Source organism: Artemia franciscana, chromosome 19 (assembly GCF_032884065.1).
Source record: "Artemia franciscana chromosome 19, ASM3288406v1, whole genome shotgun sequence".
In the NCBI taxonomy this organism is placed as follows: domain Eukaryota; kingdom Metazoa; phylum Arthropoda; class Branchiopoda; order Anostraca; family Artemiidae; genus Artemia; species Artemia franciscana.
This window is the reverse complement of record NC_088881.1, coordinates 2,090,887-2,110,841: the sequence shown is the minus strand read 5'-3', so window position 1 is coordinate 2,110,841 and position 19,955 is coordinate 2,090,887. Positions and strand designations below refer to the sequence as shown.

The 19,955-nt window shown below is 35.6% G+C and overlaps 1 protein-coding gene across 1 annotated transcript in view; it reads right to left on the bottom strand.

Annotated features, from left to right (window-relative positions):
- LOC136039636 (zinc finger protein 16-like) overlaps positions 1 to 19,955 on the bottom strand; it is an 86,003-nt gene that overhangs the window by 49,812 nt on the left and 16,236 nt on the right. Inside the window, exon 3 of the mRNA XM_065723533.1 lies at positions 1,823 to 1,948. Within this exon, the coding sequence (XP_065579605.1) occupies positions 1,823 to 1,948 (126 nt within the window). The remainder of the gene's footprint in view (positions 1 to 1,822; positions 1,949 to 19,955) is intronic.

Below are 19,955 nucleotides of genomic sequence, written 5' to 3'. Positions count from 1 at the left end.
TGACTTCGATGTGTTCAGGATTAACTTCTTCTCTTCCAAATAAACCTCCGTAATCTCTAATAATTGTTGCAGTTTCTCCTTTGTTTCAGCCAGTAATACGATGTCGTCAGCAAATAGTAGTAAGCACAGTTTAATTCATTTGGCATCGAAAAAATTCATTCACGAAAAAATTCATTGGCATCATTTAAATAAAGGCTAAACAATATCGGTGACAGCACACATCCCTGCTTTAGTCCCAATAAAGATTGCACCGGAGTTGAGCACTTTTCCGCCCCTTTCCCTACTAACTTCACGTACTTATACATTTCGCACAGCAACAATACGAAATAGTGAGGCAGTCCTAAAGATAACAGGTTTAACATTAACAGGTTCCTATCCACATTATCATATGCTCCTTTCAGGTCTAAAAAAGCTGCAAATAACCTCCCCCCTTTTCCTTTCCTATACTTCTCTACCATAATTCTCAAAGTAAAAATATGATCTACTGCACTATGATTTTTTCTAAATTCTACCTGAAAAGGGGATAACAGTTCCTTTACCTCCAACCACTTCCCTAATCTTGAGTCTATAACCTTGCAGAAAATCTTACTCATCACATTTCCTAAACTAATTATTCTATAATAACTATGATCCTGCCTGTTACCTTTTTTGAAAATTGGTATTCCTACTGACACATTTCACTGATCAGGCCATTTCCTTTTTTCAGTCACAAAACTGAAAACTGCTGCTAAAACTGGTACTAGAACTGTTTTCCCGACTTTCCAAATCTTTGCTGGTATTCCATCCACCCCCGACGCCGAAGATCCCTTCATTCCTTTTAGGCTTGCACAAACTTCCTCTACCTTGATCGGTTCTAATAGACTATAATCCTCTTGTCTTAAGGGGAAACCATTCTGCTCTCGTAGCTCCTCTGCTAAGCTCCCTATACCTTCTCCATATTGCTCCCTTTTGCTAGTGTCCTGCTCCAGGTATGTTTTCCACGACTCAGCTGGAGGTATGTGTTTGTCGTTGGCCTTGAATTCCCGCCTTACTTCACTCCAAAACTGTTTTGGGTCTTTTGACAAGTATTCCTCGCTGATCTTTATAGCCCTAATCTCTTCTACTTGTTTTTTTCTCATTTTTATTAGCCTCTTGTAGATTTTTTTCTGTTCGGTACTCCGATTAGTGTTTATTCATTTCCTGGTCATTTAGTGCTCCTTTCACTTTCCTGAGAAGTTGAATAAGGTTTGCTTTCAGTCTCCAACAATCCTCATCAAAGAATTCGTTTGTATTTCTTCTCCTTCTTATTTGATATTCCACTGCATTTCTGATATACTTCCTCTGATATTTCTTGCACGGCTTCTTCTAAATTCCCTTCTCCCAGTATATATATGCATTCCTCCGCCCTTTTCTGCATCTGTTCACTTTCCAACAATTTTTTCAAACGGTTTTCCTCCATACAATCTACCCTAATCTGCTGCTTCATTAACTTCCTACCTTGATCTTCCATCTTTCCCTCCATCTTTCCAACTATATCTCTCACCCTCTATCTCATTCATCCATTTCTTCGCCTGTCCTGCCTTCATGACTACCTCTATTGGGTGATGGTCTGATCCTACAACATCCATAACATAAAAATCCAAACAATTTTCCCATAGCCTCCTATCAACCATAATATAATCAATCACGCTAGGCTTCCCCGAACCAAAGCACGTAAAATCTCCCCTTTCATGATCTTTACCCACCCTTCTATTCAAAATTATCAACCGACCCTCACTACAAAAATTTTTCAACTTATGGCCCCACCTATTTTTCCTCCTAGTTTCATCTTTGCTTGTCCTACCTTTCGGGCATCCATTTCTTCCATACCATTCAACCATACTCTCCATTCCTGATAAACAAGGGTTGCCAAGATCCACCTGTATGTTTTCAACCTCCGTACTCGTACCCGTGTAGGCGTTGAAATCACCTAGTAATACAAAAAAATGGTCACTAAACAGCTCAACATAATTAACATACTCCTCAATTAATATGTCCCATGTATATTCATTCATATAAGAACTATTTTCAGGGGGTATATATACACAGCCTATAACATACCTCTTATCCCACATGGACATTTGTAACCACCCTATATTTTCTGACGCACTTAATAGCCTATGGATGCTATCAAATATATCATCCCGGATCAATATCGCTATCCCCCCATAATGTCGACCATTACTCGATTTATTTCTCACTCTTTCAAAAACATAGTACCCTTCAACACTTAATGGGTTTTCCCATCACTCCATGTTTCTACTAGTCCAACTATATCTTTCTTGTCATTATCAATACACGCTTCCTTCAACAGATTACTTAGTTTTGTCGCTGAAAACCCTTGTATATTCCAATGCACCATGCGTACTACCCTTCCACTAGAAATTTCACTATGGCCCCCCGTTTCCTATTCATCACCAACAGTTACTATAGTCCCTTGACTCGGCTCATCAATCAATACAATTGACTATAAACGAACAGAAATTACAGTGAATAGCTGAGTCAAACGCAAAACAAGCAAAAACCAACATGATTCGTCCTGATAACCGCCATGCCTTTCCAAGACCAGAACACAATTTGCGTTTTACTGAAAACAAAATGCGTTTGAACTTTGTTTATCTTTCTTACTTTCATAAACAAAAATCATCAAAACCTTATCGAACATATGTCGGTATATGTCAAATAAACTGACCATCGACGGTCATTTTTTTTTCTTTTTTTAGTAAAGCGCAATTTATGTTCTGGTCTTGAGAAGGGATGGGGGTTATCAGCCCTATGTTTGATCGTTTTGAGTTTGACTCAGCTTTTTATTGTAAGGCCTCATCTTATTGACGTCACTGAGCCTACCAGCGGCAAGGGCTATCTAGAGCCTGCTGATAGTGTCTTCCTACTGCATTCCTTTACTTATTCTTTACGGTTTTTTGCTTTGTTTTATATTAGGGGAAGGAGGTGTTTTATGCCCTAAGATCACTTTTGACTTTTAAAAAGGGCCTTACAACTTTCAATTTTCAGTCGAACAATAAAACATGGTTAATAAACATGACTAACAAGAACCCCGCACTTCTCTGGGCAACGGCTCTAGGTTATTATAAATGACTCGTTGCTAATATTTAAGGTTTTTGTAGAAAGGATGGTCGTACATACTTTGGAAAATACTCACTCGATCGGAAATTGAAGTTTCAAGTTCAATTTTGAAGAATCAAAGCTAATCAAAGGACATTCAGCGTCTCCCTCTTAAGTGCCATTTTTGCCTCCGATAAAAAAAAAATTCCAAAATAGTTTAAAAGTTAACTAAACATGCATCAGAGGTTAACAATCTCACCAGCAGCTCTTGGAGCAACGACTGTAAGTTAAGCTAGTTACTCACTGTTAACATATAAGGTTTTTATGGAAAAGATTTTTGTGTGACATTTGGGGACGGGGATGTTCATTCGATTGGAAATCAAAAGTTTCAATGCACTTTTTAAGAGTTAATAGTGATCAAAGAGCTTCCAACCCCATCCTTTTTGATCAATAGTTTTTCGATGACTGTTTTATTCAAAACAGTTCAACGGTCAAATAACTATGCATCCAGGGTTCATAGCCTCTAGCCCCTGGTGCAAGGGCTGTAAGTTATGCAAGTTGTCTATTGTTAACATACAAGGTGTATTTTTTTTATTAAGAAAAGAAGGCATATTCCATTCTATAAATAAAAAATACATGCAACATTAAGGTCAAACCTTAGGGAAATGTCAAAAAGAATGCCAAACACAATAAATTTTTTTTTCCTTTATTGGTTGCAAAAACGAAATACCAGCAATCAAACAGTTCGTGGTAACGAACTGTAGTAAGGAGCGACCCGGCTCAATATTAAACGAAACTCTGGAAACCGGAATTTTGATGCTAAAAGATACATCAAAAGAATTGGATTTTCATGCTGATTTTAAATATATAAGTTTCATCAAATTTAATCTTTGTCATCAAAAGTTACGAGCCTGAGAAAATTTACCTTATTTTGGAAAATAGGGGGAAACACCCCTTAAAAGTCATACAATCTTAACGAAAATCACACCATCGCATTCAGCATATAAGAGAACCCCAGAGCAAAAATTTGAGGCTCCTATCTACAAAAATGTGGAATCTCGTATTTTTTTGCCAGAAGACGGATCACGGGTGCGTGTTTATTATTTTTTTTTTCCAGGGGTCATCGTATCGACCAAGTGGTCCTAGAATGTCGCAAGAGCGCTCATTCTAATGGAAATGAACAGTTCTAGTGCCCTTTTTAAGTGACCAAAAAATTGGAGGGCACATAGGCCCCCTCCCACTCTCATTTTTTCCCAAAGTCAACAGATCAAAATTTTGAGATAGCAATTTTGTTCCTCATAGTCGAAAACCATAATAACCATGTCTTTGGGGATGACTCACTCCCCACAGTCCCTGGGGAAGGGGCTGCAAGTTAAAAACTTTGACTAGTGTTCACATACAGTAATAGTTACTGGGAAGTGTACATACCTTTTCAGGGGGATTCTTTTGGTTTGGGGGGTTGTGTTGAGGGGAGGGGGCTATGTGGGAGTATCTTTCCTTGGAGAAATATGTCATGGGGGAAGAGAAACTCAATGAAAAGGGCGCAGGATTTTCTAGCATTACTATAAAAAAAACAAAGAAAAAATAAACATGAAAAAGTTTTTTCAATTGAAAATAAGGAGTAGCATTAAAACTTAAAGCAAACAGAGATTATTAAGCATATGAGGGGTTCTAAAAATGCTTTAGCATGAAGAGCTAGGTATTTAGGAGGAGATAAATACATCGCTCTTTATGCTAAAGTATTTTTAGTAATTTCAACTACTTATTCTACGGCCTTTCTGATTCAGGGGTCATTCTTAAAGAATTGGGACAGAACTTAAGATTTAGTATAAAGAGCGATGTACTAACGAGGGGACAAACCCCCTCATATACATAATACAAATATGAGAATATAAAAGTTTTTTACGTAAGTTAATTCTTAAGTTACGTATATCTTTTACTAATAAAAACGTTCGTTAAAAATTAAAAGTTCTAGTTGCCTTTTTAAGTAACCGAAAAATTGGAGGGCAACTACACTTCCTTCCCCACTCCTTATTTCTCAAAATCGTCTGATCAAAATTAAGAGAAAGCCATTTAGCCAAAAAGAGAATTAGTATGCAAACTTCATTTTAATAATTTATGTGCAGAGAGCCAAAATCAAACATGCATTAATTCAAAAACGTTCAGAAATTAAATTAAAAAAAAAAATTTTTTAACTGAAAGTAAGGAGCGACATTAAAACTTAAAACGAACAGAAATTACTCCGTATATGAAATGGGTTTTCCCCTCCGCAATCCCTCGCTCTTTACGCAAAAGTTTGACTCGTTGCCACAATTCTAATTTTTAAAAAAATTAAAAACTTTAGCGTAAAGAGCGAGGGATTACGAAGGGGAAAACCCACTTCATATACGGAGTAATTTCTGTTCATTTTAAGTTTTAATGTCGCTCCTTACTTTCACTTAAAAAAACTAGTTTTTTTAATATTTAATATCTGCAATGGCTGACGGTATCAGCCGTCACATCGTTTGGAAAATGTTTTGGAGCATCTTCGACTAAATCAAGAGATACTTTGTGCATCCAGTTTTGCAAGACAAGGTGTCTACAATATGTCGAGTTCAGCTGAGGGTATAAACCTGAGGGCCTTGAAGTTTAAACATCCAGGGCATATTGAAGGAACATTGAAAAAACCGCTGGAGTGCATCCAATCCCTTTCCCATATCCTTTTTAGGTAAAATCTTTTCAAAGACATCTAATAAAAATTTTGGATTCACAAGGTTCAAATTTTTTTAAATTAAAAAAGAACACTGTACATTTACGGAGGCAATGTTTTCATGTCTCTCTGTTATGGGTCGTTACTTCGCTGATTAATTTCCAGGTTACCGATTCTGAGTTGTTTTTTTTTTTTCCAGAAAATTAAAAGCAAAGAGATTACATAATCTAGTGGCAATAATCTCTAACATTTTAGCTGGATTACAGGTGACTAGTTGTCATCAAGAATTTGTGGTTTGACAAGTAAGAAGGGAGTACGAATTGGTTGAAGTTTTAAAATGAATGTATTTGAGCAAATTTTTCTTTGCAAAATACCTTGTACTTTGACGAAGGAAAATAAAAAGAATGAGTCAGAGGTTATTTTAAATAAACTGGTAATTTTACTTAATAACGTTATTTTGATCGAGGAAAATCTTATAAACGTTAAGCATTTTTCTGAGGGGGAACCATGTCAGAAGGAACTAGCTGACACAATAAATACTTAAGCAGCTAAAAGAACTTTTGTTAAACCTAATTCTAAACTTGATGAGTCATTGAGTTTGCCCTACTCATTGAAAAATGAGATATGATTGAAAAATAGACTGGAGAGGGGTGGGGTCAGGAATCAGCTGAAATTTAAATACATTTACAACTAAAATAAACGTACAGTTTTTGGAAAAGTTTGAAGAAATCCCTATAAATTCATTCAGGTTAGACAATTTTGTCTAATTGGAAAAAAAAATAATTTGCAATACATTTTTTTTTTGGCTAAATAGCTTTCTCAGAGTTTTGTTCGGACGGTTTTGACAAAACAGGGGTGTGGGAAGAGGCTGTTGCCCTACCATTTTTGGCTACTTAAAATGCAACTAGAACTTTTTATTTTTCTTACAAATGTTTTTATTAGTAATAAATATATGTAACTTATGAATTAACTTACGTAACTAGCTTCTATATTTATATATTTTTATCATGTATTTGAGGAGGTTTGCCCCCTCGTCATTACCTTGCTCTTTACACTAAAGCTTGAATTTTGTCCCAATTCTTTCCCGAATCACAAAGGCCGGAGAATAAATAGCTGAAATTACTAAAAATATCTTAGCGTAAAGAGTGAGGTGTTGAGGAGGAGACGATCCCTCTTGTATGCGTAATGATTTCTGTTGGTTTTAAGTTTTAATGCTGCTCCTTACTTCCAGTTGAAAAAACTTTTTTTTTAATAATGCTAGAAAGTCCTTCATGGAAATTCTCTTTCCTCATGATAAATTCCTCCATGGAAAGATCCTCCCACGTAACAAAACTATCCCCCCCCAGCGAGAAAAAGTCCTCCTGAAAACATCTCTGCACCTACCAACAACCATTACTGTATGTAAACAATGGTCAAAGTTTGTAACTTGCAGCCCCTCCTCCTGGTACTTTAGGGGATTAAGTCGTCCCCAAAGACAGAGTTATTAGTTTTTTCGACTATGCTGAACAAAATTGCCATCTAAAAATTTCAAACCAGTGACTTTGGGAAAAATGAGCGTGGGAAGGGGCCCAGGTGCCCTGCGATATTTTTTACATTTAAAAAGGGCAGGTTAGGTTAACCTGGTTAACAGGTTAGGTTGACTTGAACTTTTAATTTTCGCTGAATTGAGCCTTCTTGCAACATTCTAAGACCACTGTGTCGATACCATCACCCCTGGAAAAAAAACACGCATCTGTGATCTGTCTTCTGGCAAAAAATACAAAATTTCACATTTTGCGGATAGGAGCTTGAAACTTCTACGGTAGGATTCTCTAATACGTTGAATCTGATGGCACAATTTTCATTAAGATGTTATCACTTCTAGGGGATATTGACTTTTAAGACTTTTATTTTTTCTAAAATACGGCATATTTCCTTGGGCTTCTAACTTTTGACGGGTTAGACTAAACTTAATTAAACTTATATATTTAAAATCAGCATAAAAGTACAATTCTTTTGATGTAACTATTGGTATCAAAATTCCGTTTTTGGTTTACTATTGATTCGGGTCGCTCCTTACTACAGTTCGTTACCACGAACAGTTTGATGGCTCGCAGACTGTGATAAAATGTGGTACTTGTAAGCACCACAATGACTTTCAGAGCCTTGAATAGTATTTTGACACAATGACTTTCAGAGTTCCTGGGCTGTATTTTCTTCTTTCATGAAAAAAGTAATTGTACTGCTTGCAAAATTGTGCATCTTTTTAATGCATGAATGGGTTAGAAAATATATACACATTTGGCTCTCCTTTCATCTTTTGGTTGAGACTGACCTTCAAAATAAAAGGGTATTATTGTTAATCTTGAAGAGAGTCCTACCATGGTTTTAGTCTAATTTAGATAGTAGAATTTCAATGACAAGGACAGCTAAGAAATGTAAATTTATATGCAATACATAGTAATAACATGCTTATGTATAAATGCATTCGTTTTCAGCATTTGAAACTTTTTTTTAGTGCAAAATTTTCCTTTAGACATTGAAAGTATAATTAATATTTCAGTTGAAAGTAGAAATCAGAAAAATAATTATTCTAATTCGGGTAATATAATTATTCTAATAAAAGTAAGTATGTTTCGCAATTAAATGGTTCTGTCTCCTCTAAACGAGATCGTATTTTATCTGTGCTTCACCCTAACACTCAGGGACTTTCCTCGTCTTTTGATGAGCTGAAACAGATCGTTAGTGGTGGAATTCCTTATGTTATTGTTTTACGTGAAACTTTCCTGGACTCAAATAAGGATATACTCTTAGATTTTCGAGGATACAGGATAGAGAGGCTGAACAGGAAACAGATTGCGAGAGGGTGCTTTGCCTTTTATATTGCTGATCATCTTGCATACAATGCCCGAAGTGATTTGAGCATTACTTGGCCTTGAATGTTGGTAAGTCACATTTTCTTATTTTTTCTCGAACTGGTAAAGCTTGCCCTCAGCTTACTCGCCTTCAGGGTTTCACAAGGCTCCTTGTTTCACAAGGAACCTTTCATTTAGAAACCATATAGCCATGATTAGGGTTAAGGTCTCACGGAGTTTGGGTATCATTCGAAAACTTAGACGCACATCTCCTGTATCTATTCTAAAGCTTCTTTTTTTTGCCTTGTCCAGTCTTATGTTTCTTATTGCCCCATTGTGTGGATGTCTAATTTTCCGTCTACACTGCGGTCACTTTCTGTCATGCATAATAAAGCACGGCGTCTGATTATGGACATCAACCGTTCCTCACCTACTCGGCTCTTAAGTCTACAGTCTATTTACATTATTTATAGTGGTTCTTTTGTCTTTCATCAGCTTCATGGCAAGTTTTCAAAATATCTTCAAAGAGCTCCTGTGTTTATTTCTGATTCAGCTCCATAGAGCCTTTATTCTTCATATAATATCTGCATTCCTCCTACCCCTACTATTCGGTCAGATTTCAATCCCCTTATTGCTTGTCAACAGGTCTGGAATTCACTACCTTCTTTAGAATAGAGATGGCAATCGTTTGGGACTTCTAAAAGAATTTTCAAGGATCATTTAGTTAAGAATCAAACATAATAGCATTCTGTTTTTATTTTCTTTTGCCTCTGAGGAGTTGATGTCCCCTGAGTATTTATTTTGTCGTGTAAGGTTTTCTTCACTGCGCTTTGACTCCCAGGCCTCAGGTAAGTTCTTTCTTTAATCTTATATGTTATTTGGCTATTTTCATGAGGTCTTTTTCTGTCCAGAACTTAGGGTAATAAAGCTTCTATATATAATTTTGATCTAACGTCTATACTACCATTGCTGAAATATAAATCACAAGATTCGTATATAAGAAATCGTAAAACCACAAACATATAATTTATTTTTTTCACCTGCCTGCCTCCACGGTAAGCCCACCATATTTCTTTGACTAAATTCTAAGACCGTGTAACAACCAATATTTAGATTTTCTCGATATGGTTTTAAACAAAATTTCAATCTATGACAAAGAAGGGGAAGGGCTGGACCAAGATACAAACATCAAAATTAACCCGTTGACTCGTCTGGAAATGGCACGCAGACTGCCATGTTATGTGGTTTTCTTCCTTAAAATGTATCCTTATCATCAAAAATTCTTTTTAAACTTGGAGCAAATGTACCTCAGATTAGAAGCAGTAAAAGAGAGAATATTTTCTCTATAGAACATCTAGGACAAAGTGGATAGAGCATAATTCAGACAAAACAGAGGATCCCAATGGAATGAGAGAATAAAGATTGATGTTCAGGGATGGAAGGCATGCACTTGTTCCAGCTCTCTTACCATGGACAGATTCGCCACTATAAATTTGTTTCTGATTATGGTAGTTTTTCGAAATTGGTTTTGCAAAAACAGTTTTCCCCATGTGATGATATGGAATAAGGTTTTTATTTATAGGAATAAGAAAAAATTGAAAATATGGCTGGCCTATCTTCTCTGAAGGGGGTACCATCATATAAGGCTGATTAATAAAACTTTACCATTTTATCTTGAAGGGATTCATTCAAGTAGCCCAAACGATTAAAAAGACTGAAGTTGTTCAGGTGCTCTGAACTGAAACAAGTTCTTTCTTTTATAGAAATACTGTTTCAAATATTTCAACTTAGTGCATAGAAAAATCTTACTTGTACACAAAAAACAGGAGCTTATATTGATTTAAAATACGAATAAAAACAACTGCATAATCTAGAAAAGTATGTTTTTGTCCAAAAAAAACGCACATAAAAGTCAAGAAAATGCATAGGAACTGGGGATGATAATGATAGCGCGATGCTGCGACCACCTAAAGTAATATTCAGTTTACCCGTCCATTAGTAATCAGATTACTTGTCCATTACCAGCACATCAGGCTTATTAATACAAATTAGAGCAGCTTTTTGTGAAGCATCCCATTATGAAGCACTGCTCATTTTAGAACCAGGCTTATAGTTCAGCCTTGTGAACTGAAACAAGTAACTTAAAATACTTTGTTTATAAAAGAATGAAAGCAAGTCCGAAATGAACAAACAAATAACTTATATTTTTTGAAAATATAGATAATACCAAAAGTATGATCTTGCAAAATTGGCCTTTACCACTAAGAAACGCGCGCGCAAAAAAACAGAAAGAAAATGTTGATCAAAGTTGAATTAGATTGAGAACACAATTTTGCATCCTTCCTGCAAAAAATTCTGCTCTTACAGATTATCTATCCATTAGAAATTTGATTAAAATCTTCAAACATAATTGAAAAAAAGTAGTACTATGAAAAATAAGATTTAATAAAAAAAAAACTGTGAATACAACAAATTTTTCCCATAATACGATTTGACCTAATTATGACACACAATATATTAAACATATACATCAGATTTACGAATACAAATTACAACAGTTTTCAAGAAGGATACCATTATTGAGGTGTTGTTCACCTAACACAAATAATGAAAAAAGGCTAATTGTTTAAACCCTCGTGAACCGAAATAAGTCACTTAAAAAAGTTGTCCCATAATATCAATAGTTCTTAGGGATCCTCTACGAACGCAAAAAAGTAGCTTGTAGTGGTCTTAGAAATACATATTAAAAGAAGTGTAAAAACTTGAACAACTTGTTTGTATTACAAAAAAAAGACAGTGATCAAAAAAATAGAATGCACAAGAAAGATGTAACTAAGTCAATATAACATAAGTCAGTGCAGCATCCATCCAACAAAATTTAGCTTAAATAAATCAACGATCAAACTGGAATCCGAAGGAAATATTTTGAACCTTCTTGGAAATATCACGAAAAAAGGTTACAAAACCATCAATTCAGCCACAAATTAACTACAAAAACTTAATTGTTTAGCTTCTAATTGTAAAGCTCATTCATAAATTTTTGTCTAATTTAAACTTGAATCAAATACTTCGTTGTAAACAACTGTAAGTTAGGAGTGACGCTGCTAAATAGTAACCAAAACCCTAAATAACTGACTTTTGTCAATAGTTATATAGAAAGAATTGGCTTTTTATGCTGATAGTTAGTGTTCATCATCATAAGCTATGAGCCTGAGAAAATTTGTCTGATTTCTAAAAAAGGGGGGAAATATCCCCGAGGTTCCGAGCTCAGCCATAGGAGAAAACTATTGGAGCTCCTAGCCCTACAAGACGTTATTACGCATACCCGGGTCTGACACATTATTATATCGCACGTTTATAGTACATCTATGAAATGGGGTTTGCATGTAACATAATAGGGAATGTTTTCAAAGAGACACTGGTAAATGTTACGTAATAAGAGTTGAGGGTGAAGCAATCTTGCGTGACTTTACTCCAGTATTGAAAAAGAGTTCCGTATGTCAAAATCAAGGATATTATCTTTAGTAATAGATGCTTTTACTCTATTGGATATTGGAAGCGCTAACAAAGGCCAAATGAAACCTCCAGTGGTTAAACCTCTAGTAGAAATTACAAGGGGTTGACAGCTAACCTTTGAATGGAACGAGGTGTTTACGCAATATTTTGAAACAGTGAGCAATTTCAAGTCGGAAGAACAGTCGTGCTTTGCAGCGAAAGTGAATATAATGCATATACAAAAATTACAAGACGTATTAAATACATTAGTGAAGTATATTGAAGACAGCGATCTGAACCAACCAATAAAAAAGGAGTAAGTTTGTTACTAGCGAGATCTATTGTTAATCTATAATTAATAGTGAGGGTATCAGGATTAAAAATGAGTGGAGTCGAGAAACAAAAAATCACACAGAATCTGGTGACTTTGGAAAAATGTTTGATTCTAGATGATGATTTTCTGGGGTTATCTCTTGAAAGGAAAATATTTTCTAAAAGATTGCTTACCGATATAATGAGAAATGAGTCTCCATCATTGGACTACTGCATGAAACTGTTACGCCGTGGCCAAGATGCATATACTCAATGTATTGATTACAAAATGGTATTTTGACTTTGCTTTTAACTACTACGGGGACAGCCATTTTGCAAGGTAACAAGAAATAGCTGAAAAAATCCTGTCTAAACATATTTTTGGCGTTACTCCTCCTCCTCCCGCTAGAAGGCATTCATTTTCCCCTGTCAGTTTCTTTTTAGAAGTGAGACAGTCAACATCAAAAATGTTTTACACATTTCCATTATGTTTTTATATATTGGGGAGCTGGTTATCCTGTGAGAATTGAACTTTTTTAACGATTATAATGAAAAACGTAGACTATGCAATCCAGGCAAACTGCATATAGGATATGCAGTGCAAATTAAAGACTGTGATTCCTGTCTTGAAGAGGTTTTCGAATCTCACATTAGAGGTTGCCTATCATCCAGTTGTCACTATGATAAATGTGATCAATGGGAAAATACATACCCTGGCATGATTACAAAAAAAATCCTAAACGAGATTTCAGTTCATTTTAAAGAGACTGGTATCGTCGTTGGTTCAAATTGTTTTGGGAAGAACCTGGTCTACTTTTCAATTTCTGGAATAATAAAGGAATCTGGTTTTTACGTTATCGCTGTGAAGATAAAGCCTATTATGATTATAAACTTACAGAATTTTATTTGGCTGTTGCAGAAAGTGATACTTTATGTGAGAATTTTGTGTGTGACATTGCTTCACATAAGCATATTGAAACAGGTGAAGATTTGCCAAGATACAAAAATCCAAATTAACCCGTCGACTCATTTAGAAATTGCTCGCAAATTGTCATGTCATGTGGTCTTCTTCCATCCAGAATATATGGCAACAAAGCTTTTATATAAATTTTTTATTTAACCCCTAAAATACCAGTGCTGAAACATAAAACAAAAAATTCATATACAAGAAGTTGTCAAACACAAACAAATATTTTTTTTTTCACCTGCCTGCCTCCTTGGTACGACCACCCTATTTCCGTGGCTAAATTCTCAAACCTTGTAACAACCAATATTTAATCAAAATTAACCCGTGGACTCGTTTAGAAATGGCTTGCAGATTGCAATATTATATGTTATTCTTCCCTCCAGAACTTAGGGTAATAAAGGTTATATATGATTTTGATCCAATCCCTATACTACTATTGCTAAAACATAAAACAAAATATTCGTAAACAAGAAGACATCAAACCACAAACAAAACTGTTTTTTTAGTTGCCTGCCTCCATGGTAGACCCACCCTATTTCCGTGGCTAAATTCTTAGACCTTGTACCAACACAAATTTAGATTTTCCCGATTTGGCACTGAACAAAATTAGACGTAGGTTGCTTTAACAAATCCAATAAACTATTAGGTAAAACCCACAGATATCCTAAAGTAAAGAATCCCCTGAAGTTCTTTAAAGAATCTATAACGTAACAATCTTAGAAATCCTGGAGTAAGGAACCCCATAAGGTTGTTAAAAGACTCTATCATGTACTAATCTTAGAAATCCTGATTTGGCCGGAGTCTTGTATGCTTTTTAAAGACTCTCTATGAGGTAAAACCCAAAGAAATCCTAGGGTAAAGAAGATACTGAAGGTTTTTGAAAAGAAACTATGACGCAACAATCTTAAGATTATTGGAGTAAGGAGTCCCCCGAAAGTTTTTATAAGACTCTTTATTATGTAACAATCTTAGAAATTCTGATATGACGGGGGTCTCTTAGGCTTTTCAAAGACTCTCTATTAGGTAAAACCCTATGAAATCCTAGGGTAAAGAAGCCTTTGAAGGTTTTTAAAAATAACTAATGCGTAAGAATCTTGAAAATCATGGAGTAAGGAAGCCCCTGAAGGCTTTTAAAAGATCCTCTATTATGTAACAATCTTAGAAATCCTGATTTGGTGGGGTCTTTTAAGTTTTTTAAAGACTCTCTATTTGGCAAAATCCAATGAAATCCTAAGGTAAAGGAGCCCCTTGAGGTTTTTTTTTTTAAAGAAACTGTGACATAACAATCTAAAAATCCCTAGAGAAAGGAAGCCCCTGAAGACTTTTTAAAAGACTCTATTATGTAACAATCTTAGAAATTCTGATTCGGCGGGGGTCACGGAGTTTTTTTTTTTTAAACTCTCTATTAGGTAAAATCCCAAAAAATCCTAGGGTAAAGAAGCCTTTGAAGGTTTTTTAAAGAAACTATTACGTAAAAATCTTAAAAATCCCGGAGTAACAAAACCCCTGAAGGTTTTTAAAAGACTCTCTGTTAAGTAACAATCTTATAAATCTTGATTTGGCGGGGGTATTTTAGGTTTTTTAAAGGCTGTCTATTAGGTAAAGCCCAAAGAAATGTTAGGGTAAAGAAGCCTCTGAAGGTTTTTTAAAGAAACTATGACTAATCAATCACTTAACAATAGGTTTAAATTAGGGATAGGAATATCTTTAAAACCATTGAAAAGATACTACTGGTAAACGCCAGCTCTCTAACAAAATAATTGCACGAAAATAAAAAAAAAGAAGAAAAAGAAATTAAGGAAAGGAGATGATAAAAAAGAAAATAAAATTGCGAGAAAAATGAAATCGAAATTTCGAGGCAAACAAGGGACAATACATCTGCAAAAGCTGTGCATGTTTTTCGGTTATATTTACCTATAGGAGGCCAAGGGGGGGGGGAGAAATCAGTCCCCTAGCTCAAAAGCCTAAATAGAGAATATACCAAGTTATAAGAATAATGATATTTATGAGGGGGGGGTGTTAAAATAGAAAATGTGCATATCTAGGAGTTCCAAGTTCTGGTAACGAGTTTGTAACATGCTATACGGAAAAAAATTGGACGACAGAAAAATATATTGGCAATTTTCAAGATTTAACCAAAAACGGAAAGTGGGGAGGCAAGGGGTTATCAGATGCCTTTTAAGACATCTAATCAACATTTTGAGCCACATGTTTCAGGTCATTTCTCTTTAATGCTGTACTTTATGTATGGGGGATTTTTTCATGGGGTATTTTTGGCCAGGGATGGATTTCCAGTGCGGGGGGATTTTCCAAGGAGGAAAAATTCAAGCCTCAATTTTTCTCCCTGAACGGTTTTATCTAAAAACATTTTTAAAACTTTGGTTCTATTGGCTATTGATCACTCTTTACTGCGGTGCAGCTATTGCTGCAGCCATGATCAATATAAAATTGAACCACATTTTTCGCAGAGGTTACTGTTTTGAGATACGTTCAGTCAGTCATGTGCCCAAAAACATCCGTAGGCAATTTTTCTGGAGAACATCTTGCAAATCCTCCTCCATTTTTCGTAGTGTACAGTTCAGAACCATATTCGACCACTGTTATCACAATAGATTCCGATATTCTAACCTTGGTTCGCAGACTTACCTTCTTATCCTTTGAAAATACACCTCTCCAAACATACACCTCGGACTTATTTGTACCTCATTTGGAAGAAAATACCTCATTTGAAAAAAGTTTCAGATATACCCTTTCGTCTTCGACAAATTTAAGGCTACTTTTTAGGATTTGATTTTAACTCTGTTTCAAGGCTACTGCTTGTGAACCGATTTAGGACCTGGTTCTAAATCTATGGAACTTTGGTTCTATAGGCTATTGATCACTCTTTACTGCGGTGCAGCTATTGCTGCAGCCATGATCAATATAAAAACAGAAAAATATTCTCGTTAATCTAAATAGAAACTGGAAAACCTTATGTGTTCTAGGAAATCAGATCATGACGAAATTTCGGATTCAAAGAATTTGTCTTTTTTGGCCAAATGAGAAAACTGTTCAATGGCATTATTTTAATCCTCTTAGTTCAAATTATTTTACCTTGCTCGAAAGAAGTTCTGTTTCGGCCAAATAAGTTTTGGTCAAGTCTTGTAAAAGATATGCCAAGTCAAATATTGTCTCGTATTCCACTTTCCACATGGGTTGAGCATTATAAAAAGAATTTTCTGCTCGAGATCCACGTCTGCAAAATAGTTACTAAGTGAAACTCCGAATTTTTTTTAGCATGCTTCTAGTCCGGGACTGATTATTACAAAGAATCTGATTATGTCTGCAATAGGTAAACTGAAGAAAAAAATCTAGAGGATTTGATGGGATTTCTCTACAGCATTTGTCGTTGTGTGGTGAACTGTTTATGAAACGCTTAGTACTCCTTTACCAAATGATATTTACTCTGGGATTTGTCCCTGATTCCTTGTCAATTAGATGTTTGACTCCTATTCCTAAGAAGAATAAACCTCCTTCTGAATGTTCGTCTTTTCACCCAATAGCAGCTGCAACTTTATTTTACAAATTTTGTAGAAATTGATAATTGATGAGTTGAGAACTAAATGTACAGTTCAGGCCAACCAGTTCAGTTTTCAGTCTCACCTTGGGTGTGGTCCTGCACTTTCTACTTTGGTAATTCTTTAGTTGATGCAGAAAAACATAGTGAAAGTATTGCTCTAGCTGCTCATAGTGTAAGACGCGCATTGGAATCATTTATCCACGAAAAGATTATATTTGATTTGGGTTTTGGTCGGTGTTGATTCCTGCATCCTAGTTCCGCTTGGCTCACATCTATGAAAATCTGAAAGTACAACTTAAGCTCTACTAGCTAAGGAGTGTACTAGTCTCTTATACGATTCTGCTGTTTTTCTGCGTGAAAATCCCCTTCTCCCCAGTAAATAAGGGTAAGGCATGGTGCTATTTCGTCACCGACAGTATTTAATAACAGTATTGCAAGGTCACAATCAAAGTCACTTACGACTTATATTCTGCGTGGTATTTGATTTGTCTTTGATTGGTTATACAGATTATGTACTGAACCTGAGTTGGTCTATGCAGGAGCTAGAAAATAATTTATCAATTTGCAACTATGCAGAGTATGACTTAGTCATACTCTGATTATGACTTAGTCATACTCTTAGTCTGGCATTAAGCCAGAGTATTGGACTCCAGCTTAATGCCGAAAAGTCTGAAGTGCTGCTTTTTAACTCGAAATCAGATGCTGGTCGGAGCGTCACACTTAGTGATTCTATTGTTGAGCTTGTGGATGATATTTATATTTGGGCCACCCTAATGGGACGCCGGTCAATACTAGAGACACTGCTCTCTCATTTTCTGAAGCAGTCTTCTTTTACGTATAGCTGTATAGTGGCAAATGAGCGGAATTTTGATCGTCGTTTATTGGCCCAGGTGTACATTGTTATAATTTTGACTATACCTTAGCCAATTTTGGCACATTTTTAAGGTTACAGATAAACTGAAACTACGCTCACTGTACTACTAGTATACAAAGTTTTTGCTGCGTTTACATCCGTGGAAAAGCAACAGGTATGTTACGTTCCACTACAGTGTTACCAATCCTGAAGAAGCAATTCTGTCACAAATTTACCGATATAATTCATCAGTCAAGACCCACTCGTCGGCAAATGTTTTACTACAGTAGTCGGAATCTGCTTCTGATTGTTTTTTTTTGTGTCAGAGGATTTAGTTTCCTGTGCTTTTTTGTTTTCTTTATTGTGCGCCATCTGTTTATCCATTGATGGGTATTAAATACATCCATTCATTCATATATATATATATATATATATATATATATATATATATATATATATATATATATATATACATATATTATACATATTTAGTTATGTATCAAGCAATGTATCATGATGAGACGATGAGACCCAATGTATCATGACAAAATTTTTCAAGAAAACCTTTAAAATATATGCCCCCCCTCATGTCCTTAAGAAAAACATGGGGCATTAAAGAAATGAATAAAATAAAAAGATGAGAAACATCCCCGTGTAAATCTTGGTTAAAGTAGATCATGTTGGCACTCTCCCCCTGGAATTTCCAGGAGGTGCTTTACGATTAAGAGAAGCTCAAAGCCTATTATAGGGTTCTATTGCAACTGAGTGACCATGTAACTAAACCCCAAGCACCTGAACCACTATAAATGAACTGGCGTGCAGCTAAACCATTTTGCAGCTGAACCACAATGCCACTGAACCTCCGTGCAATTGAATCCCCGTGCAACATAACCCCAGTGTAACTGAGCCACGTATAACTGAACCCCTGTGCAACAGAACCCTGTTTAAAAGAGCCCTCGGTCAACTCAACCCCAATTAACTAGTCCCCGTGTAACTGAACCAATGTGCAACCGAACCATCGTGCATAAGGATCACCATGCAACTGAAACCTTGCATCAAAAATATCTCTGTAACTCAACCATCCTACTTACATTGGGCAAAACACTGGTTAGAACTTTTACATGTTCAACCTTGTTTTTATAATTTGCTTTGTAAAGTCATGATATAAATTAGTTTCAAGATTAGTAATAAAAAAAGCTATGTTTTTTTTGTCACAAAAACAAAGAAAATATGATATCACAAACACTTAAATATAGATTTATTTCTCCTTTTTTAAAATCTGTTAATGCGGGGTTCCCCTCACCCTGTCACGGTCTGCGGGTTTAGGCTTTTGCCTCCCCCTTCTCTTAATAAAAACCCGCCCCTGGAAAATATGGTTTTCCAAATTTGAATATTTCGTCTGATTTCTGTTGTTTTTTAGTTTAGTCGAGAAGTGCTAAGGAATTTTGAAACGAGGAATTTATGTGTAAGTCTTGCCCCCCCCCCATAAAAAAATGTTCTTTTCATGGAAAATCCTCCAGAAACTCTTGCCAACCCCCTTCAGAAAAATCCCACGCGAAAAATATCAGTATGTTTCCCAATAACATACACTATCTGCAAGCAATGGACAAATTACAAAACTTTAAAAGGCACTTAAACCTCTGCAATGGGGTTGTCTAATTGTTTTGTAGCTAGGAAAAGAGGGAGATACCTCAAAAGTTGCATTTTAATGCAAAAAAAAAATCTGAGCTCTCATTGACCCTTCGGATAAATACAGAATTAGCTCTAAGTGAGAGACAAGAGGAGGAAGGAGGTAGAAATCGTTTTATAATCCCCAGGCAGTTCTAGTCTTTTTTTATAAGTCGAAAGTGATTGGATACAAACTATCAGTGATGGGTATTTTTCAGGGGAAATGTGTTACAGGGATGTATTGTCCAGGGGAGGAGGGATTTTTTTTCTGCGAGGGGGTATTTCCCCGGAAGTATTTTCAAAATGAGGTGTTGTTCCCAGGTAGAATGACCAGGTAAAAAAGGGCCCTACAATTTTCAATTTCCAATCGAACAATAAACGGCAATAAACGTGATTAACAAAGAAGAACCAAAGCCCTCTTGGCAAGGGATCTAGGCTATTGTAAATTACTCATTGCTAAAATTTAAGGTTCTTATAGAAGGAATGATTGTACAAAC